This window comes from Carettochelys insculpta, chromosome 24, assembly GCF_033958435.1.
Source record: "Carettochelys insculpta isolate YL-2023 chromosome 24, ASM3395843v1, whole genome shotgun sequence".
In the NCBI taxonomy this organism is placed as follows: Eukaryota; Metazoa; Chordata; order Testudines; family Carettochelyidae; genus Carettochelys; species Carettochelys insculpta.
In genome coordinates, this window is record NC_134160.1 from 9198569 (window position 1) to 9223713 (window position 25145).

At 49.3% G+C, this 25145-nt stretch overlaps 1 protein-coding gene across 1 annotated transcript in view; it reads left to right on the forward strand.

The window, feature by feature from the left end:
• The first annotated feature begins 1098 nt into the window (after positions 1 to 1098).
• SELENON (selenoprotein N) overlaps positions 1099 to 25145 on the forward strand; it is a 31292-nt gene continuing 7245 nt past the window's right edge. Inside the window, exons 1-10 of the mRNA XM_074976153.1 lie at positions 1099 to 1629; positions 7991 to 8108; positions 8854 to 8984; positions 9790 to 10002; positions 13110 to 13234; positions 14878 to 15015; positions 16991 to 17072; positions 19008 to 19196; positions 22017 to 22122; positions 23178 to 23290. Coding sequence (XP_074832254.1) covers positions 1438 to 1629; positions 7991 to 8108; positions 8854 to 8984; positions 9790 to 10002; positions 13110 to 13234; positions 14878 to 15015; positions 16991 to 17072; positions 19008 to 19196; positions 22017 to 22122; positions 23178 to 23290 — 1407 coding nt within the window. The 5' untranslated portion in view covers positions 1099 to 1437. The remainder of the gene's footprint in view (positions 1630 to 7990; positions 8109 to 8853; positions 8985 to 9789; positions 10003 to 13109; positions 13235 to 14877; positions 15016 to 16990; positions 17073 to 19007; positions 19197 to 22016; positions 22123 to 23177; positions 23291 to 25145) is intronic.

The window sequence follows — 25145 nt, forward strand, 5'->3', positions numbered from 1 at the left end:
CTGTGCTATGGTACTGAAAAGGTTGGGTTATTTAAAGGTAGTTTAAGCTGCTTTCCTTGCCATTTGAAAAACAATACAAAAACAATCCTAGGTGGCAACAAAGGGTCCTGTGGCACCTTATAGACTAACAGAAAAGTTTTGAGCATGAGCTTTTGTGAGCACAGACTCACTTCATCAGATGCTGGTCTTGGAAATCTGCAGGGCCAGGTATAAATAAGCCAGAGCAACAGTGGGGATAACAAGGTTAGCTCAGTCAGCAAGGGGGTGGGTTTCGCGATTTTCACTCCCCTGGTTTGTGTGTTCACCAGTATAGGAATTTATGTCATAAGATACAGCTCTCCACACCTGAAGAAGTGGGTCTGCCGCACAAAAGCTCATCACCTAATAAATTATTTTGTTATTCTTTAAAGTGCTACATGGCTGCCGGTTTCTTTTGTTGGAATACAGACTAACGCAGCTACCTCTCTGTCCCTACTGCAGTAGGCTATACAATGCAACTTTCAGCTATCCGGGCACATCTGCGGGATGAATGATGCAGGAAAAGTGAAAACCCTGGTATTCAGCATAACGGACAGTTCGCATAGGAAAGGCTGACCCCACAGAGAATATATAAGAGATCGGTGCAGAGAAAGTCTACAGAAACTAACCCACTCCGCACTGGAAGGAAATAGCGAGGGAGCCATCAGACACCACCAGGCGCTGCTGAGGATGGTTTGTGTGCGTGTTTGCTAACAAACCCTCCGCTGCTTGGATCTGTCTTCCCGGGGGGGGGGTTCATACTCGAGGTGCCTCCAGCTCTCCGGAGGGGCCTGGGGACAGGGTTACCCAAGAGGCCAGGACTGGCCGGCCGTCCCCAGGCTTTAAAGAGAAATCCTTCACTAAAGGCTGCGTCCTGGGAGGAGACCTCCAACCCCGGCGGGCCACGCCGGCTGCAGAAACAGCCCCCGAGCTGCAGCAAGGAGAAGAGCTCGGGAGGGAGCGTGTGGGGCTGGCCGGGCCCTGGTACAGGGGGGCGCCGCGCAGAGGTTAGAGCGGCCCTGGGCGGGTCTCAGGCTGGTTTGCATCAAGCGCCCAAACAATGGGCCCTTCCAGCGACTGGCTTCCCTCCCCCCGCCCCACTCAGCGGCGGGCCTCGCTCCGTGCGCCCCGGGGCCGTGCGGGGAACGGGGACGAGCGCCCTGGCCGGCCCCGCTCAGCTGTGCGCCGGGGGGCCCCGTGCGTGCTCACGGGGCACGGACCCGGGCCCAGCGCCGCCCCGGGCGCGTTACCGCGGCGCCTGCGGACCCCGCCCCTGCACCCCGCGGCCCTTCGGGGGCTGCAGCCCTGCTCCGGGGCCGCTGCCCCCCGGCTCCCCCGCGGAGGCCCCAGCCCAGGCGGCGGCGCTGCCCCTTTAACGCCGCCCCCAGCCCGCCGGACGCGACGGGCCGCCCGGCGCTGATGGCGGAGCGGGGAGCCGGGCGGTGGTGGCTGCTGGGAGCGGCCCGGCCCGGCAGAGCGGCGGGGATGGCCGGGGCCCCGCCGCCGGGAGCCCCCTCGCCGCGGCTGCCCAGGCTGGGGCTGGGCCTGGCCCTGCTGGCCGCGCTGGCCGCGGTGAAATACTATCGGGACGCCGAGGCGGCCCGGCGGCAGGTAGCGGGCCGGGGGGTGAATTCAGGGGCCCCTGCGGAAGGGCCCGGGGTGCGGAGCGGAGGGGCCGCAGGGGAAGGGTTAGAGAGGGGTCGGGGGGCTGCAGAGGAGGGAGGGGGGATGCTGAGTGCGTTGAAGTTTGGGGAGTGGGTTTTTCGGTGGGGCTGGAGGGGCGTGTGGGGTGCGGGCATGAGGCAGGCTGGGGGTGGAAGGGAGCTCTGGGGTGCTGCCAGGGGAGCTATTCCCATGGAGTGACCTGGGTGTTCCTAGGACGCATCCTCTGTTGGCTTATTTCCTAAGTTCCACTTTGCCTCTAACCCTGTATTTTTATATGAACGTATCAGAGCACCATAGTTAGATCCCCCTCTTGCTGGAGAGTCTTGTTATTTAGCCTGAGATTTCACTTCTCTGAGAACCTGCAAGGTGACCCTGCCCCATCCAGGTCTAATTGGTGCTCCAAGTCCCAACATGGCTTATCCGTGGAAGGAAAAAAAAAACTCATAAAACCAAGACAGGTTCGTCACGCGGCCCCCTAGTTGAGCAGTCAATGGGGATTTGTGGTGAGGAGAGAAATGGAGTCTCCTGGCTGTGGGTTACAATAATTCAGGTCAAATCCTGTATGTTGTTAGTAGTGCATATTACTGTAGTTTGAGCTTCAGTTGTGCCCAAGACCCCAGGTGTTAGGTGCTGTACAAACAACGGAAAAACAAAGTGCCTGCCCCAAAGACCCCTTATTGTCTAAAAGCTGTGTCTACAGTGGCATAGCTATGGCGCAGAAGCCCATAGGTAGACACCCACTGTAGGGACAGAAGAAGTCTTTCCATCACCACATGACTTTACCTCCCCAAGGGACGGTAGTTTGGTTGATGGAAAGTTGCATCTGCCCCAGGCATCAGGTTGACAAAGCAATGGTACTTGGGGTAGGGATGTAAAATCCCATTTAATTGGTTGAGTGCCCCAGCTTGGAGTGGCCTTCTCCCCTGTGGCACACTGGGAACCTGGGGCTGTTCCAACCCAGCTGGAATGCCCCCGACCACCGCAGCACTGAGACACTGGAGCAGCCCTCCTCCCACAGCAGGCAGGTGGGGCTAGGGGGCTGCTCCCATCTAATTGTAACTGGTTCACATAACACAATTCATTCTTTTCCGGGGTGGGAAAAATTAGAAGGAATGCTGACCAGGCCCTAAGCTCAAAAATAAATACTAGGATTTATGTGTGCAGCTGTAGATATGTCTTCATGTATATTCCAAGTTTAAAACCTCATAGTTGAAATCAGTTGCTGTTGTACTTGTCAGCCCCTGAGCTCAGAGTTCTGCTTCTTCTGTGAAGACAGGGCAAAATCGATTTCTCTGGGCTCTACTGTTGACCCTGGTACTCCACACTGTCACTTGGAGTAAGGGATGTTGGCGCAAGCCCGACCAGCCCACCTATGTACTAGAGCAGAAAGTCGATTCAGATATGCAGCTAGAATTGTGTATCTGGGATCGACATTGTTCCCTAGTGCAGTAGCACCCTGAGATGCGCGTATCTCAGGTTAATGCAACTCTGAGTGGCGGGGAGCAGGCGTCTGGCTCCAGGCTGCCCGCCACTCAGTCTCCCCTCTCCTGTGCGTGGTGGGCAGCCCAGAGCCAGGCTCTCTGCTGCCTGCCACTGACAGGAGCAGCGAAACTGACCAGCACTGCTGTGCCAGTCAGTCTCTAGCTCCCCAGTTTACGTGAAATTTGACTTAGGTGGGGTTGTGCAAAAATGCAACCTCCATGTAAGTCAGGTGTCTACTGTACAGGCCAGGCCTTAGATGTGGGCATTAATGCTGGAAACCACTGGAAGAGAAGTAAGGGCACACGTGTTTACATTGCCTGGCTTCGGCTCCTGTTGGGTAAAAGTCTTTTCAGCTAACTTTAAAGTAACCAATAAAGGAAAAATTAGTTTTTTGGGTCCTCTTGGTGCCTTGTTCTAGATAAAGAAGATCGGAATGTTTTTAAACATTTTTACACTATAAATTCAGACCTTGCCTGGTCTGAAACTCCATGGCTACCGTAGAACTTGTGAAATGACATTGCAGGAGTGCAACTTATGCAATAGAGAAAGAAAGAGGTTTTTAAAAATCAGCTTGATTACAACTTTTATTTGATTTTGTTTTAGTAACTATGTCATTCAAATGCCTAAAATGATCCCTGGAGAAAGGTTGTCATGGTAAAGGAGTCTATTTCCGTGGACTTCTTGTTTAAGGCCGGAATACTTCAAATACTTTCCTATGTGTAGAAGAACCTCCAGTGAAGACCATTTATTTCAATGATAAAACAGCACATGGTGAACTTTTAAAAATCCTTTTTAGCCTCCCTTATGCATCACAAAGAAGCAAAAAGGATGCAAGTCATTTGTAGGAGAAACAGAGGAAGTGAGATTTCAGTTTTTGCAACTCTTTTCTGGTTATCTTTACAAAAGAAGGATCAGGTCCTATCTACTCTGCTCTTGCTGAAGGATTCAGAGGATGAGAGGCAAACAGGTTAGACTGGGCACCACAAGAGATTGAAATCTGAACAGCTCAGAGTTTTTCGATTCAGACTTTTTAAAATTTTGTTTCATCTTTTTTCTCTGTGAGCTTCTTTCTCACTCAAATGTCTGACACTTGGGAGGAAAAAAAAATTGTGAAGATTCTGCTCCCTCCTAACATTACATCTGAGGGCTGAGACAGCTCTGTTCTTTGCCCCTTCAGCAAAATATTATTATTGCAAGGTACAAAATAAAATTATTAAATGCTTTTGGGGTGGGGGTGGGGGCCTGGCTTTAACATGTGCTATAAAAAGGCATAATGGCAATTTCTCTTTCCCTTTGGCTTTTTTCACCATCTCTCACTTCTTTGTTCTGGATTGTTATCTCCAAGAGGACAGAAGCATTGGAGTGTCTCTTTCAGTAAGTCCATTTGGAGGTGATGGTGCTGAACAGCCCTGAGCTGGGTGTCTGTTGAGCACCTTGTTCTGGCTGTGCGTGGAACCGATGAAGCATTGCCTGGAAAACCACCTATCAGTCTTATTCACTAGCTGTGCTAGATGAGCTGCTGGGTTAACTGGCCTTGCAGAGGGGAAGTGATTGTTGGAGTTGAGGGTTGACTGGTCCGAGTCCTGATAACGTGTACCAGACACAAATGACTAAGAGCAATTTTGTGTGTACTTATTGCATTCTGCTTAGATGCAGTTCTAGGAACTAGTGCTTGATTCTTCTAAGAAGATATCCTGCTGCCCTATGTCAGCTGCTTGGAAGCATCCCTCTCTCCTTTGCAAGAAGTCTGAGATACTCATCTGAGCCTGCGAATTGGTGCTGATCTCTAGGGTAATTCATTCTGGAGTCTAGCAGCACCAATGAGCATAACATCAGACATCTGCACTAAGTTCTCTGCAGCGTGACTTATGTCCTTGATGCTGTCCGGGGCAGAGTTTCACCCATATGCAAGGGTGGGGACTGGCGCCTTTCCTGGCTGAGGGAGGAGGAGAAGGCCAAAGATAGACGTTTCTGAAGTCTGAGAGTCTCTGTTTCCTGCTGAAGGCAGTGTTGGAAGCCAGGGCCTAACCCACTGCAAGGCTCAGCTGTCCCTCTTGGAATTTGGGTCACATCAGCGGAATTCTTGGCCTGCTAAGTGCAAAATACATAAATAAGAGAGAGGACCAGAGCATGGAGAGGGGCTGTCAGATCCGAGATGAGCAAGCTTTATATGCTGGGCCTCACTTTTCACCCCTGCTATTGGCAGGGTCCCCCACTCTGTCTAATGCAGTCCAAACCAATGGAAATGTCGGTTATAGTCATATGAAAAAACCCACCTTTTGGCCCATGTAAGACAAGTCTGTAGAATGTAAAAACATTGTTAATTGGTAGATAAATGCAGTGCTTTTTTTCCCCAGCAGCCTCAACCTGTGGGCACCCAGCTGAGTACCGGCGCCTTCTTTTTTACAAAAAAAAAGCACTGTATAAATGTGAAGACACAGATGCAAAAACAGTAACAGATTTCACCATTTTTAATGAGATGGATGAGCCTGAGCCCCAGCAGCCAGGCATGCTGCACCCCTCCACCTTAGGAAATTTCACCCCCCCCACCCCCAAGGGAACCCACCCGCAATTTGTGGACCCCTGAGGTAGGTGATTGCAGGCAACTGGGGAAAAAGCAAGGCAATACACCTCTGTGTCTATCTCTGCATGAGCTCTGGGTAGCGTGGTCAGTAGAGGGAAGTCCCCATAGACTGCTGCGTACTTGTCTGAACTCTTCTGGCCTACGTCCCCTCTGGGGAGCAGATGAAAAGCCCAGTGCATTTTCAGAGATGAATCACAGAGCAGTGGAATGGGCATTATGAGGGCTGTATGCCTTTGGGTTAGGGGAGTGACTTAACACCTGGGCCCTTCCCATTCCCGCAGCGCTGGTATGGCAGAATCATTGTAAACATTTTCAGGTTGCGCCATAGGTAGGCGAGTGCAGCATTGTACACCCACATCACAGGTACGGTCCAAAGCCGCCGGGCGTGTCATAGGAACTGGATCTGTTGCTTGAAGTAAATATCTGTCTCATTCCCCTTCTAGAGCATAGCTCTCGACCACCCTCTTTTTTCAGGTGTCAGGTTCTTGCCTTGCTTCCAACAGACCTTCCAAAAGCTTCTCTGCAGCCTTTGATTGTTCTCTATCTGCCTTGGCGCAGGAGGTGCCACCACCTGCTTCTCGAGCTGCAAGTGACAGGAGCTGAGCCTGCCAGGCTGCGTTAACTGGTGTTACAGGCAGCAGATGGAACCTAAATTGGTTTGGGTGATGTGGGGTTGTTAGTGGTCCTGCAGCCATCTGAGAACATGCAAAGCTCAGCAACAGAATGAGGGGCACTTACTGCTCTCGGCTTTGCCATGGGGGTGGGGTGGGGCTTACGTCCCTTTGCACGATGGGTGACTGTGGATCCGCAACAGACTGGCAGTGAGGAATATGATTGGCCTGACTGCCCCATCCCTCCTTCCCTTCTGTCTGTCTCATTTTCCCCTCACTCAGCAGAGCCGCTGTCTGCCTCCGGCTGCATGTAGTGTCTTTCCTGGGCTGCGAATGCTGCAGAACAGAACCGCCTGGGTCTGCTCCAATGGCAAATTGCACTTCTGTAGCACCTTCTCTCTGAGGCGCTCCCTTACCTTTCAGGCCAAACTGAATCGGGCCCTGCAAGCTGCCCCTGTGAGGTCTGAAAGCTATGGAGTTTGGTGAGGCAAACTGAGGCCCAGAGTGGCTGTCATGACCCACTCCCAATGTTTAACAGTATTGATGCCAGTGCAGGAATACACCTGGTGAGCCCTGGATCAGTGGAAGGATCAGTACTCAGCTCTGCCCGCCAGGAGCAGTGAGCTGGAAGTTTCTGCTCGATCCCAGTCTGTTGTGTGGTGTAGGATGTGACTGTGGGTCTGGCTAGAGCTGGTCTATGTGGTTAGCGCTGGCTGTGGGTATTGGTTGGAATGTGAATGATGGTCCAGCAGAGTTCGCTTCCTTTAGATGTGCAAGGGCCCAAGTAGCTTTGCCTCTGGCTTTTGAAAAGTGAATCTTTCAAACCAGTCCTCAACCAGCCGTCGGTGTAGTTTGAATGGTCTGTAGTTGACTATCTTCGTTCGCGTGTCCTTGGCCAGTTAAGTAAGTCACCTTGCCAGGACATGGTTGGGGTTGAACCTCTCTAGTCCGGCACTCTCTGGTTCAGCAACACCTGTAATCTGGCGGGATTTTGGTTAGCTGGATGACCACTTACCACGGGTGTGGCCAATTTTCCCAAAGCCCCATAAAGGTTGTTTCCAGCCACCAGTCTTGGCTCTCAGTGTTCTGTGCTGTCATTTACCCCAAATGTCTTCTAAGAATGCAATAAGCAGGAGAAGTGTCGGTAACGTGCTGGACAGTATTGACCTCTCATGGTCTAGCAAATTCTGTGGCTCGGCACTGTTCAGGTCCCAAGGCTGCTGGACTAGAAAGGTCCAACTTGTACCAATGCCCAGTGGTGAATGCTCGTAGAGCAGCGCAGAGCCCCTGCGAATAGCAGCAGACGGCAACATTCGTGCAGGCCCAGAATTATTCTCTGCTGAAAATGACAAATTTCTTGGACACAACCTCGCTAAGAGAGAAGACAAAGCAGAACAAATGATTTGTTGTTCAGCCAGAGCTAGTTTTAATGCATTCATAGAAGTCTTCCTGCACCCTGTTGCTGTTGTCGATAGTGCAGAGTCCTGCCAAGCCATGTTGTTCTTGTTATTTGATGGCTTTGTTTGCAGTTGTAAAGGGAGCAAAACAAGAGCTGGGGGGGAGAGGGAGCTGGATAAACTAGTAGAACTGTCCAAATTAAGCCCTACCTGCCTCTTTCTCCTCAAACCAGGAGACAGCCTTGAAATCTCTGGGGAATGAGGGACTTTTTCTCTTCGCCTCTCTGGACACCGACCACGATCTCTACATCAGCCCTGAGGAGTTCAAGCCAATAGCAGAGAAATTAACAGGTAGGTCATTTACCTTGGACGGTCAGTTGTGCAGGAAAGGAAAGGAAAACCGAAGATCTGAGCCCTGCACGTGCACGATGACTAATTATTGGTTTTTGTGCTGGCCTAGGGCTGATTTGCACAGGGAGGGGCTGCAAAGCTTTGAGTGTCTTTGGAAGGGCTTACGCACCAGCCACCACTTTCAGAACATGCGTGTTTTACAAGGCTGGAGCATCCAGGGTTGGACTAGTAGAGTACATAAGTCACTTTGTCCAGGGCTTAAAGGGGATCTGGAAGGTTTGAATGCTATGGATACAGCTCAGCACTGGCTAGGCCAGAGCTATTTCATTTGCTTGTCTTCTGGCTCTCTCATGCAGTATTTAACATCTGGCAAATGTTTCTCAGCTCTGCCTTTCTGCATGAAACCCTGTGATATCCACATAACATGCCGGAGGAACTGAATTGGAATCCAGAATACTTCTCATAATGTAATGAAGTGGCTAATGTATTTATCTGCCCTCTGGTGGATGCAACGAAACAGTTCAACTGTGTGTCATATGCCTTATATGGCTCTCAATTAAGGGGAGAGTCTCCTTTAATTCAAGTACGAGGGACTTGTACTCTTGAAGTAGATGACTCTCAGTTCGATCGCTAAGGGCTGTAACTTCCAGCATAGTCATAGCTGAGAGGTTCCAAGAGCCTGCATGTTAGACTGTTATAATTGTATGATCCTTTCCCTCTGGTGTTAAACTGTTGTTCCGTCTAGGTGTCACTCCTGTCTTTGAATTTGAAGAGGAAGAGACGCTGGATCCCAGCGGGGAGACGCTATCAATTGTTGCTAAATTCCAGCCCCTGCTCCTTGAAACAATGACAAAGAGCAAAGATGGTTTCCTGGGAGTAAGTGGCATACATGATATGCATGCATAGAATACCCACAATCCCAGGAAAGCCTAGGCGTGAACATATGGTGCTTATTTTTTCCATCCTTCCTTCTGTGAGCAGAGGTCAGGCTGGGCCAGTATGCACTGTTGTGGCATTTTTGCTGGTGGCATCACCAGTTTATGTGGCACTGACACAATTTTTTGTAAAATTCAGATTTACTTCCAGTGCTTGTGAATGTGAAGGCAACCCTCCACAGGTGACCTGGTGCAGCATTGTCTACTGGCATCTGCAAAACCATTTGAAATGATACCTTTTGAGAGGTATAAACTATCCCCATTGCTCAATGGGGTATTAACTCTGGTGTGTAAGGGTCTGCACCCTATATGTAACCATTTCCATGGCATATGTTGCTTTCTGTCCAAATACGTGCATAAGCAGTTTATTTTACTGCTGATTATTTTTAGCCATAGCTGGTGTTTCCTGTAAGCCAAGCACTTGAGTGTCCACCCAGGAGAGATTCAGGTGCCACCTAGCTGAATAGTAAAGCACCCACAAACATCCCCAGAGCTGGCAGCATGTGATTCTATTTGTGGTGCACATCCACACATGCTTGGGTGCACACAATAAAATTTATTCTGCCCATGGATGGAAAGAATTAGTGGGAACCCTGCCTGTAACTTTTAAGTATTGTGGATTTTGAGTGGCGCTTGTGCTTGGGGTGGAGTTTGAACAGAGTTCCACTTTCTCACACCCCAACATCTGACCTCTGTACAATGTTATTACAAGCCATGGGCTGGTTGTGACGTGTTTCTCTTTGTAGGTTTCTCATTTTGCGCTCTCTGGCCTGCGGAACTGGACGGCCCCAGCCACTCCTGTGAGTGTGATGTTTGCCAAGCAGTTCAAAGCCTTTCTTCCTCCAAAGAATAAGATAGAACTTGGTGATCCCTGGTGGATAATCCCAAGTGAATTAAACATCTTCACCGGCTACCTTTCCAACAACCGATTTTACCCTCCAGCTCCCAAGGGCAAGGAGGTAAGAGCTCAATATGAACCATGATTTCTCTTGGGTGGATATGGCTTCTGATAGGTGCTTCCACTGTATTAATGTTGCAGTTTTCACATCTTAATGACCAGTGTGTAACCAGTATCACCTGGGGCTAGGATCTTTTCAGATCTCACAGCCTGAGCACGGTCACCTCTGGTCAGTGCTTGGGCGGGAGACCACCAGGGTTCCCTGTAAGCTGAGTGCTTGGGTGGCCACCTGGGATAGATTCGGGTGCCCTCCAGTTGATTGGTAGAGTGCCCACAGCCAGCAACATGTGTTTCTACTGGCGGTGTACATCTGTACTTGCCTTGGTGTGCATGACAAAATTCATTCTGCACATGGATGGAAAAAATGGGAGGGAACATTGGAGGCTGCCAAAGAAACATGTATGCCACGGGGAGTGGTGATGGTGGTGAATTGGTACAGACCCATCAAAGAGGTTCTGCAGCCCCTGCTGGGAACCCTAGTGTAGACAGTTCGCTAGTTTCAGCCACTGTTTCCAACACCATGTCAGCTGTGTGTGTTTCTGCATTAGGGCTCCCTGTAGCTGATATTAGTGGAGTTGAGCTCCTCTCAGGCTGGGGCTACACGAGAACCATACCAGCAAACGTTCATGTTGGTTAGGGGCCTATGCTTTTTATAACATTTCTTTACCAATAAAAGCCTTAGTGTAGACACACATGACACTGGCAAGAGTGCTTTTTTCATAAGAATGGCCACACTGGGTCAGACAAAGGTCCATCTAGCTCAGTGTCCTGTCATCTGACAGTGGCCAGTGCCAGATGTCCCAAAGGGCGTGAACAGAACCAGTAATCGAGTGATCCCTCTGCTGTCATCCATTCCCAGCCTCTGACAAACAGAGGCCAGGGACACTGTTCTGACCCATCTTGGCTAATAGCCATTGATGGACCCAACCTCCACGAATTTATCTAGTTCTTTTTTGAGCTCTGTTAAAGTCCTGGCCTTTGCAACATCCTCTGGCCAGAAGTCCACCTGACTACCATGTACTTACTGTGATCGGGGACCCAGTGTACATGCGGAGGCTGTAGAGCCAACACCAGAGAAGAGAGGAAGAAGCAACAAAAGGCAGAGAGGAGTGGGCAGGGCTAGTTTCCACCTGAGTGCCTATGCTGGCCTGGGTTGGCTGTAAAGTCTAGTACAGCCTGGGATTCAGCAATGGTGGGAAGTCTCCACAAGGAAATTCCCTAGTGCAGATGAGGCTGTAGTTTGTCACTTCTCCATAAATCGATGTCCCAGCGCAGTGGTACGGTAGCTCCTGTGGGGGGTGTCATTCAGATGAGAGAGACAACTGAGAACTTTGTCCGTGATCTCGGAAGATCTAAGACATTTATTACACCAGTAGGGGATATCCACAAGGGCCAGGCCAGCTACAATACATTTAAGAAACAAAAACCCTCATTTAGTCTCACTTGGGTAAGAGTCTCCACTCCCCCTCTAAAATAATTGTGTAAACTTAATGTGCCTTGCCTAACGGTGGTTCATGGTCTGCCCTCATGCCCTCCAGCCATTGGTGAATTGATTCTTGTATGAGGTTTATAAAACCAGCCTGTAAGTATGCCTCCCCCTCGGCGTTTGGGTAGCCTTTGGTACAGGCTGAACCTCTCTTGTCTGGCACCCTCCGGACCTCACTGTTGCTAGACTAGAGAATTTGCTGGACCATGGGAGGTCAATATTGTCAAGCATATTACCAACACTTCCACTTTTTACTGGGCTCTTAAAAGTCATTTGGGGTAAATGAGAGCTAAACAACCGCGCAGAACACCAAGAGCCAGGACTCATGGCTGTAAACAAACTTTACTGAACCATGGGAAACTTGGCCACACCCTTGTAAATGGTCATCCAGTTAAGTAAAATCAAGCCAGATTACACATGTTACCAGACGAGAGAGTGCTGGATTAGCGAGGGTCAGCCTCTACTCTTGGATTCAGGACATTCCCGTGGGTGATGTGTGTGATGACTTCGACTTGCAAACTTCATCAAAGTTTTGAACAGATATTGTTGATCAGTATGATGCACAGCATGTAATCCAATCCATTTGCAGTGCTCAGCTGCTGTGCTATGGAAAGACTGGCCATATAGCACAGTGTTTCTCAACCGGGGGCACATGTACCCTTGGGGGTACAGTGAGGTCTTCCAGCGGGTACATCAACTCATCTAATAGTTGCCTAGTTTTACAACAGACTCCATAAAAGCACTAGTAAAGCCAGTTCAGTAGGGTCTCAAAATTCACAAGGATTCAGGGTTGCGAACCCTCACGAATGTTGAATTTCACGAACATGGGGAAGATGCAGTTGCCAGTGCTCCCCGCCTGTAGCCAGGCTGCTGGCACTCCAGACCAGAGTCCCAGCGAGGTAGCAGCTGCTGGCACTCCCTGCCCCGGAGCCCTGGGCTTGCGAATAATTGAATTCATGAACCTGAAGTTCGCAAATATGGGAATGTTACTGTACGATCTAAAAGTTAATTCAGATGTTGACTTGTGTCTATTGCTTCATATGCCTTGCACTGAAATAAAAGCATAACATTTCTGTTCCAATTCATTGATTTGATAAGATGGTAGCAAGTCAGCCAGTTTTCGGTAGTCGTCTTCTGTGATGTTTTTGTAAGTAGTTTTTAAGTGAGGTGTAACTTGGTGGGATGCAAAACCAGTCTGACTCCTGAAAGGGGACAATCATCTGGAGTGGTTGAATGGCAGTTGTTTCAAGACCTCAGATTACTTTAGGACCGTGTTTCTCAACTGGTGGTATGTGCACCCTGAGGGGTATATGAGAGAAGTCTGGGGGTATGTACAATTTTTTTTTTTTAAAAAGGGGTATTTTATTTTAAAAAAAAAAAAAAAGTCTAGAAAAACTGACTTAGAACACAATGGCTGTATGCTGCCATTCAGTGGATATAGTTTATAGAAGGGGGGCAAAAAATGGAAGATGGTAATTGTTACCCAGATCCTAGTCATGTTAATCGGTCTATCGTCCTGGCCGTTCAGGGTAGCAGGTTTAGAATTTTAGCATAACTGAGGCTTGCATCAAAAGTTGTCGCTCTATTTCCTTTGTTTGCTACCGCTCTAATACTTTCCCTAGGTTGTCATCCACAAACTCCTGAGCATGTTCCACCCTCGTCCGTTTGTAAAAACTCGCTTTGCTCCTCAAGGAGCCGTGGCTTGCATCCAGGCAATCAGTGAGTTCTACTACCTGGTCATGTTCAGGTAGGAACGGCCCAAATGATGCTGTGGGACAGCGGGGTGCAGGGTGTTAAAATGGGGCAACTGGTGCTGTTTTAATTTGAGCTGCATCTTTTTAAAGGCCTAACTCTTCCTCGCCCCTCCTGCCACCACCCCCACCCCCCCCGTTCAAAGTAGAATCAAGGTGTCTAATAGAATAAGGGGGTTGGGACTTTCACAATTGACCCGTTAATTATGTACAGCCTGTTTTGGTGGTGGACAAAACCAATGAAATGGGCTGTGGAGCCAAGGGGTCATGGGCCTGTCTTAGGCAGCCAGTAGCACGTGGGATTTGATCAGACAGCGTGAGATCTGGGGAATGGGAAGGGGCAAACCTGGGCAGGCCCAGCTGGCAGCAGGGCCATGAGTTCCCTGTCCTCCAGGAACTCGGCCCAGGAGTAGCGAGTGAGCGTGCTGCTTAACTGATTCTGTTCCCCAAGTATACCCCATGTCTCTGTCACTGATGGCGCTGCCAAGCAGCTTATAGAATCACAGAGCTGGAAGGGACCTTGAGGTCATTGAGTCCAGCCCCATGCCCAAGCAGGATCAACCCCAGCTAAGTCATCCCAGCCAGGGCTATGTCAAGCCAGGACCTAAAACCCTCTAGGGATGGAGATTTCACCACCTCTCTAGGCAACGCTCCAGTTTGCAGCGGAGAAGGGCGTGGCTCTTAGGGAGTGGCTTTGATTGTCTTATTTCCCTGATAGCTCCATTGATGGAGCCAGCACTTCTGTTTTGGTTTGAGCCAATGGGGCGTGAGACACTATTGCGAAATAAGTCCCATCTGCCCCTGCTAAAAACAGACCCTCCCTTTTTGTCACTGGATGGACCAGTGGTCTCCAGGGGAGAGCAGGGCTGATGACAGGCTTTGCTGGGCCCAAGGTAAGGGGAGGGGAAGGGGAACAGTCTCAGCTTCTTGGCCCTGCAGAAGGGGCAGGGATAGGGGGCCAGCCTCTACCGCTAGCCCTCAGCCTGCCTGGACCAGACCACGCCGCACAGAGCTCTGGCCACTCTTGCTGCTGCAGCAGCAGCCCAGTGCCCCAGGCCCTTTTAAGTCGCTGGGCCCGGGAGAAACTGCCCACTTTGCCTGCCCTGTTGGTGTCCCTGGAAGAGCGTAACGCCTCCCGCTGAACTGGTTCATTTTGCAGACGGTTCTTATCCAGTCTCTTCTGTTCAGGTTCTTGTATCATGGAATGTAAGTCAACAGCATCAGACGAGGCAGGGCCAGGAGGCCAGACCTTCCCACTTTTTAACATGGGTGTAGTTTGGGGGAGCAGTGTTGCGCCCCCCCCAACTGCAGGCCTCAGGTGGGGCAGAGCTGCACTGATGGGGAGCGATGAAGTGCAGCCCTTCCCCTCTGCCTGAGGCTTGCAGCTGGGGGTGGGGGAAATGCTGCCCCCCTCAAACTACACCCGTGTTATAAAGTGGGGAGTCACGGCCCTGCCCCCTGATTCTGGCACTGGTGGGGTCCCCCACCATTTCTACACAGGTTTCAGCACTCTTCACTGAGTGTCCCCACATGCACGTGAAACAGCATGACTAGCTCCTGGCACGCATGATCCGTTCTTTCTCCTGCTCTTTCTCTCTTGGCCAGGGCACCAAGGTTGATGAGTCTCTTCCTGTTTCAGGATCCACGCTGAGTTCCAGCTGAACGAACCCCCTGATTTCCCTTTCTGGTTTTCCCCTGGCCAGTTCACGGGCCACATCATCCTTGCCAAAGACTCCTCCCACGTTCGAGAGTTCAAGCTCTTTGTGCCGAACAAGAGGTAGGGGCCATCTCTCTGTCTTCGATATCCGCTGAGCAAAGACCTGAGAGTCGTTGGAAATGAGATCCAGAGCTGCATTGCGTGTCGCAGATCTAGAGGCTGCCCCGGCGCAGAGAGTAACATCTCCTGGCTGACAATACGAAAATGCATTGAGCGTTTTAATCAAGATTTGCCTCTCTTTGAGCCAGGTAGAGGTTGAACCTCTCTCGTCTGGCACCTTTGGGACCTGACCGGTGCTGGACAAGAGAATTTGCTGGACTGTGGGAGTTCAATGTTGTCTCACACATTATCAACACTTCCACTGCTTACTGGGCTCTTAGAAGAGGTTTAGGGGTAAATTACAGCTAAATAACAGCACAGAACACTGAGAGCCAGGACTGGTGGCTGGAAACAAACTTTATGGGTCCAGGGGAAACATGGTCCCGCCCATTGTATGTGGTTGACTAACAAAAATCCTGCCAGGTTACGTGTGTTGCTGGATGAGAGAGTTCTGGATTTGAGAGGTTCCACCTGTCTTACTATCCCCATCATGCACAGGGGGTAATCAGAGCACAGGGAAATTAAATGACTCCTCTAAACTCTCTCACAAATCTGTGTCTGTGTATAAATTGGAGCCCCAGGGTTCTAGCCCATTATCCTGTGCTCCAGTTACCCAGTAACAATCTCTCTCCTCCACACTGTGCATAAATTATCATGTGGTTAATGTTCTCCGGTCAGGTTTCATTGTAACTTGAGACAGGGATCCCAGAGAGCTAGACCCTGTTCCTGGCTCTGTCACAGACTTGAAATTACTTTGGGATTTTTTGTTTTGCCAAGTTGCCTGAACTTCTGTGCCTGTTAAAATAAGGAATTTCTCCAGTCTGTGTATGAGGCTTAATTAGTATTTTGTAAAATGCTTGAAAAACTTTGGATGAAATTACTAAATGTAATTGTGCTATTGCTAATTCATATTCCCAGGGATATCTGTCTAGCTACCCTTGAAAGAGTTCCAGGGATGGCTTAGTTTGCAGTCTGAGGTGAGGCTGCTGTTATGATTACTGTGCATGAAGCAGGCTGTTAAAAGCCCCCAAAGAGTCATGCAGTGCCTGCATTACATTACACACCTCCGGAGGGTTCGCATTTTGCAATAAATCCCTTGTAAATAAAAATAAAACAACCTCCACTGTCATCACTAAAACAGAGAACCCTTAATCGCAGTGGCAGGATGTTTTTAATACAGCCACCGAGAACGCTTAGCTTCTCCCAGGATCTGATTTGTTGACTAGATAGACATACTTTAAAATGGTAATCACGTCTTGTGGCAGCTTGGAAACATCAGCGGAGGGGGAGGAAATCCCTGGTGTTTCCCACGTGTGTCTTGGTGCACTGGTGTCTGGAATAGTGTGACTCAGTTGCTTTGAAATATTCTTCTCTCGATATTTCAAAGGCCAGTGTGGTTTGTGTGCAGAGGTACACGCTCTCATTAGTTCTGTCCGGCAAGTGTCTGGAAGCATTTCAGGAGATAAAAGCTCCGATTTTTCTCAGACTCCAGTGGCTCGAATAGAAATCCTCTCTAGAGCGTTACTGGGTGACTGAGGGTTCTGGCAGTATGTTCATTATGGGGACTGTTTGCTTGCACAAAAAGAATGTTCTCCAGCAATGGAAGTCCCAAGTTCTTAGGGCCTGGGAGGAGGAAGAATTTAAAAACATTCCCCCCACACCCCAAAAATATATTTAAATACATTAAAGCTCATGCATGACTCAGCCTCTCCATTCATCATATTGGGCAGGGACTTAGGTGGGTCCATGCAGAGCCCCATTGACTTCAGCAGAGCTCCACAGTGTCTCTTGTAGCCCCAGGGCTTTAGCTCTGAATCCAGCCTGGGGATGTTGGGTGTTTAGAGAGTAAAGACTCAAGCTGAGCTGAGTAAAGCCGTACTAAGCTGCACAAATCTCAGAACTTGCTGTCATTGAATGCGTTGGATTCTCCTGCCAGGTCTCTAAATGTCGACATGGAATGGCTGTACGGGGCCAGCGAGAGTAGCAACATGGAAGTGGATATAGGTTACCTACCTCAGGTGTGTCATAACTTTCTCTTCTTTTGGTGCATGCAGCCACTTAGCTGGGAGTCCCCGAGGGCGGCCTGCTTATGCTGCCTCTGCTACTGCTGTTGTCTTTCCACATGACTTCCTGCAAGTGTGGCTGTGATCTGGGTGCTCCCAATGTGCTCACAGGGCATTGTGCAGAAATGATGCTCGGTGTTCTTAACTAATTATCTCTATCATGCTACTCACAGTATTGAGTGTTTTTTCTTGAAGACTGAGCTCCTGGAGTCATGTGATGACACAGGACTCTTGGAGTCGTCTTGCAGTCAACATGGCTGTGGAGGAAGAACTTGGGACCCCGAAACCCAGAGAGAAAGTCAAAAACCACAAAATCAATCTGGGCGAAACTTACGTTTTTAAAAAAATCTCATCTGCCCCCGTCTTTCTTCCGGAGCTCGATCTGGCACGCCTCCATGCTAAATCGAACTCGCAGAGCACCTGTCCTGGCACCCCTGCCCCCCGTTAGGAGTAAGGGAGGGTGACTGGAGTGCAGAATCCAGTCGACCTCCTTTAGTGGAGACGGCAGAGAAGCCTGAATTAAGGTATATTGATTCCAACTATGTAATTAACGCAGCTGGAACGGTGCACCTGGATTGGATCTGCCCTTTTTTTTGCTCCTAAATAAAAATAGCAGTGTTGTGACAGACCTCCGAAGCTGCAAGAGGTGGAACCCTGGCCTGTAACACCTCAGTCGTGAAGGCCCCCTGACAGCTTCCTCTCTCACAGCAAGCTGCAGGCATGGAAAAGAGTTGCCCACAGACACAGGCCATCTGACTGTTTTATTGCTGCCAGGCTGCGTTCCCTGTAAGATGCATGGCCAAGGACCTGCCCTGGATTGGCTCTTCTGCAGCTGGGGTGTTCCTCTCCTGGCCCAAACCCAGCTGCAGCTGGGGCACATACAGATCAGCCGAAGAGAGGGCACAGTGAATATAAATTAATCAGATATCTACCCCAGTGGTTCTCAGCCAGGGGTATGTGCCCCCCCTGGGGGTACACAGAGGTCTTCCAGGGGTACGTCAACACATCTAGATCAGTCTTTCTCAACCTGGTTTTGGAGGATGAATTGGTGGGGGGCAGGGGTTCCATGTGGCAGGGGACCCAGCAAACTAAGTTACCGATTGTGCGCCTCAGGCTTCAGACAAAGTTCACAAGTGAAATGTAAATACAATATTTATATTCCAATTCATCAAAGTTATAATCTTGGAGTGGAAACGAGGAAACTGGCATTTTTTCATTAATAATGTGCTGTGACACTTTTGTAGTTCAATGTCCGATTTTGTGAGCAAGTAGTTTTTAATCCCAGAGAGGGAGCTGTGCTAGTCTGTATCGTCACAGAACAAAAAAGCAGTCCTGTAGCACTTCAAAGACCGACAAAATGATCAGAATTTCGAGCTGTGAAGAAGTGGGTGTGTCCCATGAAAGCCTATCATCTAATAAATCATTTTGTTAGTCTTTAAGGTGCTACAGGACGGCTTTTCTGTTGTTTAAAGTAGTTTTTAAATGAGGTGAAGCTGCGCTTGTGCAAGACAAATCAGATTCCTGAGAGGGGTACAGTCATCCTAAAAGCTTGAGAACCGCTGCTGTTCGCTGAAGTGTCAGTATAATATTTATAGTCCAAATGAGAGAGTATGCAGTTTTTTTCAGTCATAGTATAGACCGTGGCACTTCTGTATTTTTAGATGTGATTTTTATGTAGTTTAAGAAGCGTGAAAATTGCAGGGGACTCAAGACATATCGAACTCCTGAAAAGGGTACTGTAGTCTGGAAAGGTTGAGAATCACTGATCATCTCTGCCCTCATTAAAATCTCTCAGATACACTGGTGTGTGTACGCCTTTGTCCTGTACTGTTGGGGGAGGGAAGTGCTTGTAGCTTCCTAGGGAGAAAACACTCTGACCTTGTCACGTAGATGGAACTGGAATCTTCGGGGCCATCCATCCCTTCTGTGATTCATGATGAAAGTGGCGACGTGGTGGACGGCAGAGACCTGGCGGGGGAGCCGATTCAGTTTGTGTTTGAGGAGATAAACTGGCAGCGTGAGATAAGCTGGGAAGAAGCTGCCCAGAAACTGGAAGTTGCCATGTACCCATTTAAAAAGGTAAATTGCCTGCCTTATTGCTTCTTCAGTTTGTTGTTTTGGAGGGGACAATCCACCCATATGCTTCTACCATCCTAGGGAGCTACAAGAACTAAGAGGTGAGGTCCTCTGCTGGGTTTCTTTACAAATAAGTTGTGACAACAGACACTGCATTAATATTCCACACCTCTAGCATTGCCCTCTGGGTGCATCAGATTTGGAGGTTAATGAACCCTGTCTCGCACCAACTCATCTGGTGAAGTGGGTTGTACCCACAAATGCTCATCACCTAATGAATGTGTTACTCTCTTAGGGTGTGTCTACATAGCAAAATTATTTTGGAATAACAGCCGCTATTCTGAAATAAATTCGCGAGAGTCTCCACAAAACAATCGCTATTTCGAAATAATTTCAAAATAAGTGGATGGCTTATTTTGAATTCGGTAAACCTCATTCCATGAGGAATAGCGGGTATTCTGAAATAGATATTTCGGAATAGGGGCTGAGTAGACAGGGAATGGGGTTATATCAAAATAAGATATTCCAGAATAGATTATTCTGAAATAATTCTGCTATGTCGACATAGTATTTAGGATTAGAGCTCCTGGAAGCAGTGCTTTCAGGGGCTCTAATCTGAAATAATCTCTACTGTGTGTAGACACGCTATTTTGGAATAAGTTTTGCTCATTCCGGGGTTTCCCTGTAGTGTTGTTGCATTATTCTAGAATAGCTGATTTCGGAATAACAACTCTGGAATAAACTATTCTGGAATAACTTTGCTGTGTTAGACCTCCCCTCAGGTGCCACAGGACTGCCTGTTGTTTTTGAAGTTGTAGATTAGTGTGGCTACCCTTCTGACTTCCCCTGAGCTCAGTGTATGGATCCCTTGTGACATTTGGGATGGAGGAGGGGAACAGAGGCCGAGAGAAGTTGACCAGGGCCCCGCAGGGGGCCAGTGGCAAGGCCAGAATAGAGTCCTGCCTGATTAGATTGATGGGAGGGAGGTGGGAGCCAGGGTTCCCCGTAAGCTGTGTACTTGTGTGTCTGCCCAGCTGATCAGCAGAACGTCCACTGCCACATTTTGTGTTCCTTCTGGTGGTGCACATAAAAAGTGTGTTCTGCACATGGCTAGAAAAGATTAGAGGGACTGGTGGCCGGGGGAGAGGTCCATGTTCCAATAGTAGCCACTGGTGCTCTTTTGACAGAGGCAGATAATGGTGGCTTTTGTTTTTTCACCAGCCAAATGCTGCAAAACTATGTCGGGGACTGAATTTGCCGTATCAGCAGGAAATACACAAGCTACTTGCAGCTCAGCGTCTTGCCATGAAAAGTGAATCTCCAGCACAGGGCGACCAAAATGACTTCGTGCCCTAGTGCAGGAGTGTGCAAATGTTTTACGTCAGGCCCCACTTTTCATCCCTGCAATTAGCCAGGGCCCTCCAACCCAGCAGAAATGTTGGGAAGGTGCAAGAACCTTTTTGTCACGTATAAGAAAATAAGTCTGTAGAATGTAAACACTTTATGAATCAGTCTATAAATATGAATACATTGACATAAAAACAGTAACAGATTTCAATATTGTGCTGCGCCCCTCATAAAATTTCATGCCCCCGCCAAGAGGTCCAGTTCCCCACTTCTTGCACCTCTATGCTTCTGGCAGCTAAAGCAGATTGTTGCTCCCTGATCCTGATTCCTTGGGCTCAGGGAAACATAGGAGCAGCTGAGGGGAGAAAACATGCTTTGGAGTAAATGTTTGCATAAGACTCCTAAGGTGTAGTTGAAGCTCAGTGTCTGAGGGTGATTGGAGTCAGTTTTCTGCCAGGTGTCTTTGTGGCTAGTTGTTAACCTCTTTTTTTGACCATAACCTCTTTTTTTAATGAATATTCCTGGGCCAAATCTCCCAGGCCTCTGACGTGTTTGGGTGCAAAGAGTGTACAACAGTGTGCCAACACTTTCTCTGGGTGTGCAAATGCAGGCAAACAGCAGCCCACATGCTTTGCTTGTGCATCCTTAAAGCCCTGCTGGAAAAAGGTCCACCGGAAGGTCGTTAATCAAGCTGCTGTCCTGTGGCAAGGCCACACCCTCCTCTCAGGAGAGAGCCCCAGAGCGAGCTGCTGCCATGGGCAAAACAAAACAAACAGAAAAGCCCCCAGGGGACAGTTCTTAGCAGAGCTCAGCATAATAGGAGAAGAGTGGCTGCAGGGAAGGCAATGCAGGCTGCGGGATGGAGGTGGGGGGACAGGGGGTCAGCTGGATTGCACTGCACCCCCCTTACAAAATTTACACCCCCTGGGGGCGCAGCCCCCGTCCTAGGTAACAGTGCCTCTCGCACATTCCCAATTCTCAGCGTAGTACTTGCCTTTCCATTGTCACTTTTATCTGGGGGATCACTTAGAACTTAAAAAGCAGCAAACCTCATTCACACACCTGAGAGGCATGGAGGGACCTTCAAGCAAATCAGGGCAGAGCTGGGAACAGAACCCAGGAGTCCAGCTGCCACGCGCTTGTGGTTTGGAACCGCTCCGTTGCAGATGAACACAGATCTGCGGATATCCATGTTAAATCTGTGGATAGCTGCATCCTCAGATGTGGGTGTGAAGATCCGTGGCTCATTTTTTGTGGATGCTAATTTTGTGCCCTCTCAGGGTTGTACTGTTAAGGGAGTGAAGAATCCAGTGGCAGCTGGGGAGCACAGAAGCTTAATGTTAGGGCTGGAAGGGAAGCTGAGTCTTTACTTGGGTGTGTGCCTGACGTGACCAGGCAGGTGCAGCAGCTCTGAACTCTACCTCGCCCCAGGGGCTGCTTTGGCCTCAGCGTCTCCAATGGTCCGTCTGCTTGCAGGTTTCGTACCTTCCCTTCACTCAGGCTTTTGACAGAGCGAGAGCGGAGAAGAAGCTGGTGCACTCCATCCTGCTGTGGGGCGCCTTGGACGACCAGTCCTGCTGAGGTGAGCCGCTGGGGCGCCTGCAAGAGCAGTTAAGCCACCTTTCCCTGCCTGCTGGGAAGGGAGAGCGAAGCAATGCTGCAGCCTGGCTTCCCTGAGGCCATAGGGATGTGGGGGAGACCAGCTTCAGTGGTGTCATGTAAAGTAACCCCTGAAGTGTGGAGGGCAGATAGAATCATGGAACTGGAAGGGACCTTGAGAGATCGTTGAGTCCTGTCCTCTGTGCTCACAGTGTGACCGCCCGTGGGCAGACTTGAACTTGGTACCTCTAGAGCTTAGTGCAGGAGCCTCTGCAGTTTGAACTAAAAGCCAGATGGGTTTGAACTAGAATCACTGCCCTGAAATCTGGGGCAGGGCAGGTCAGGACCCTGCAGTCTGTAAAGGGCCCACATGCACCCCCCAAATTCAGCTCCCTTTCATTTTAGGGAAGGTTTGGAGCCAGCTCTCAGTCTGGTGGCTTAAGCCCAGCTTTTTTATTCTAACAGATTGTATGGAGTTGCCCACAGTGCTGCAGCGTGTTTTCCTCTTCACCCCCAGCCCCCCGTCAATCTAATGAGGCAGCTGCAGCCTATGTACAATACAGCTCGTTCTCCTCCTGCTTGGCATCTTGCATCCTCTCACATGGGTGTAAAGTGGGTGGAAAATGCTGCGAAATCCAGATTCCCCGTGTCTGGCACTTCAGTGACAACACAAGCCACAAGGTTGGGGAGAATCAAACCCCGTCTCTCCGAATGCAAGAAGCCACTGTGATCCACGTAGCTGCTCTGCATGCCTGGGACCGCTGGTTTCTGCAGGCTGCGTGTCTGTGTTAAAGGGGAAGAAGGCTGAAATCTGCTCTGCGTGACTTACTCTTGGAGCATCCATTGGGTGGGGGCTCCCTTGTAGTGCAAACTAAAGTCTCACATTACATAAAGCTGCCTGTAATGGGTGTAGCTAAAGCCTCTTCTTGCTCAGGAAGAAATAAAACTTTTACCTAGTCAGTTGCCATTGGCACCCCTATGTTATTTTTTTGAGCAGCTCAGCAAACCAGTCTCGCTCTTTCTCTCATTTTGCCCCAGGTTCAGGGCGAACTCTCCGGGAGACAGTCCTGGAAAGTTCGCCCATCCTTGCTTTGCTGAATGAGAGCTTCATCAGCAGCTGGTCACTGGTGAAGGAACTAGAAGAGCTACAGGTAAGCATCTTTGTAGTATTTAGTTTCCCTGCGTGCAGTGCTGGTAAAAGGCACCAACTTGACCATCCTGGTCCTGGGAACTGAACAATTAACAGAATGATTGTCCCTGGCACAGAATCGTAGAATACTGCAACTGGAAGGGACCTCGAGATATCATCAAGTTCACTTTCCTTCGTGGCAGGACCACCAGGCACCATAGATATCCCTGATAGCTGCTTGTCTAACCTGCTCTTAAATATCTCCAATGCTGGAGATTCGACAACCTCTGTAGTCAATTTATTCCAGTGCTTAACCCCCCTGACAGGAAATGTTTACTCATTTCCAACTTAAACCGCCCTTGCTGCATTTTAAGTCCATTTCATCTTACTCTGTCATCAGTGGTCAAGAAGAACAATTTTTCTCTCTCCTCTTTGTAACGCCCTTTTAGGTACGTGCCAACTGCTATCATGCCCCCTTCAGTCATCTCTTTTCCAAACTAAACAAACCCAATTCTTTCAGTCTCCCCTCATGGCTCACGTTCTCTAGACCTTAATCATTTTTGTTGCTTTTCTTCAGACCCTCTCCAGTTTCTCCACATCTTTCTTGCAGTGTGGTGCCCAGAACTGGACATGATACTCCAGTTGAGGCCAAATCAGCAGAGAGTAGAGGCAAAGAGTCGATTTTTGTGTCTTTCTCACAACACTCCTGTTAATACATCCCAGAATGATGTTTGCTCTTGTTTTTTTTTTTTTTCTCCCAAGTGTCCTGCTATTGACTCCTATTTAGCTTGTGGCTCACTATGATCCCTCGATCCCTTTCCATAGTGCGCCTTCTGAGACAGTCATTTCCCATTTTGTATACATGAAGCTGATTGTTCCTTCCTAAGTGGAGCACTTTCCATTTATCCAGGTTGAACTTTATCCTATTTACCTCAGACCATTTCTCCAGCTTGTTCAGATCGTTCTGAAGTATGACCCTATCCTCCAAAGCCCTGGCAACCTCTCCTAGCTTGGTATCATCTGCAAACTTTATAAGCATATCTCTGCATTATCTAAATCATTGATTAGGCACTAATGATGTCTGGGTCCAATTCCCCCTCCATCATGGGCTCCCTGGGTACTTTTGGGCAAGTCACTTGATCTCTGTGTCTCATGCTCTGCATCTGTGAAGTGGGAATAATGCCCCTCCCTATCCCGTCGGGGTGTCAAAAAGATTGAGGGGGCTCCCGCATCCTTCAGCACTAGAGCGTGGGTAGTGCTGTGTCTGTCTCCTGACCCGAAGCCAGCATTTCCCCCAGCTGTGGGAGAGCACGGCACCGTCGAGGGTTGCTCTGCAGATAAATGCCTGTAGCTTCCCAGAAGGATTTATGCAATTGCCAAGAATGGCTGGAGGCTTGGCTGCCAGGTGACTGGATGTCTGCAGCGCCTTTCACCTCTACCAGGCCAGCGTAGACAAGGCCATTGCAGTGGAAATTTGAGTCTGTCCGCTCCCCAGGAGGACGTGCAGTTGTGAACTGTGGACAGCAGCACAGTGGGACCCTACTTAATGCCTGGGTCAGCTGCCCTGGATTGGCTTGGCTGGAGGCTGGACTCCTCCTGGGGCTCCCTTGAGGTTGGCTGAGGTACTTTGGCAGGGGCAGCCTGGGGGAAGCTTGTGCCAACTCTCCAGCTATGCAGAATGGGCACATGTGAGGGATCTCTATCGGTAGAAGTCATAGGCTCCTTAATGAGACTATAAGCGAGGCACCGATGGAGATAAATTAAGGAACCAGCACTGGAGTCTCCCTTTAAACAATTAAAGCACCAGTGTTAATCGCTGACCAGGGAACTTCAGCTGTGCCCTGTGTAATTACTGTGCCCATAACTCTGTGCACCCC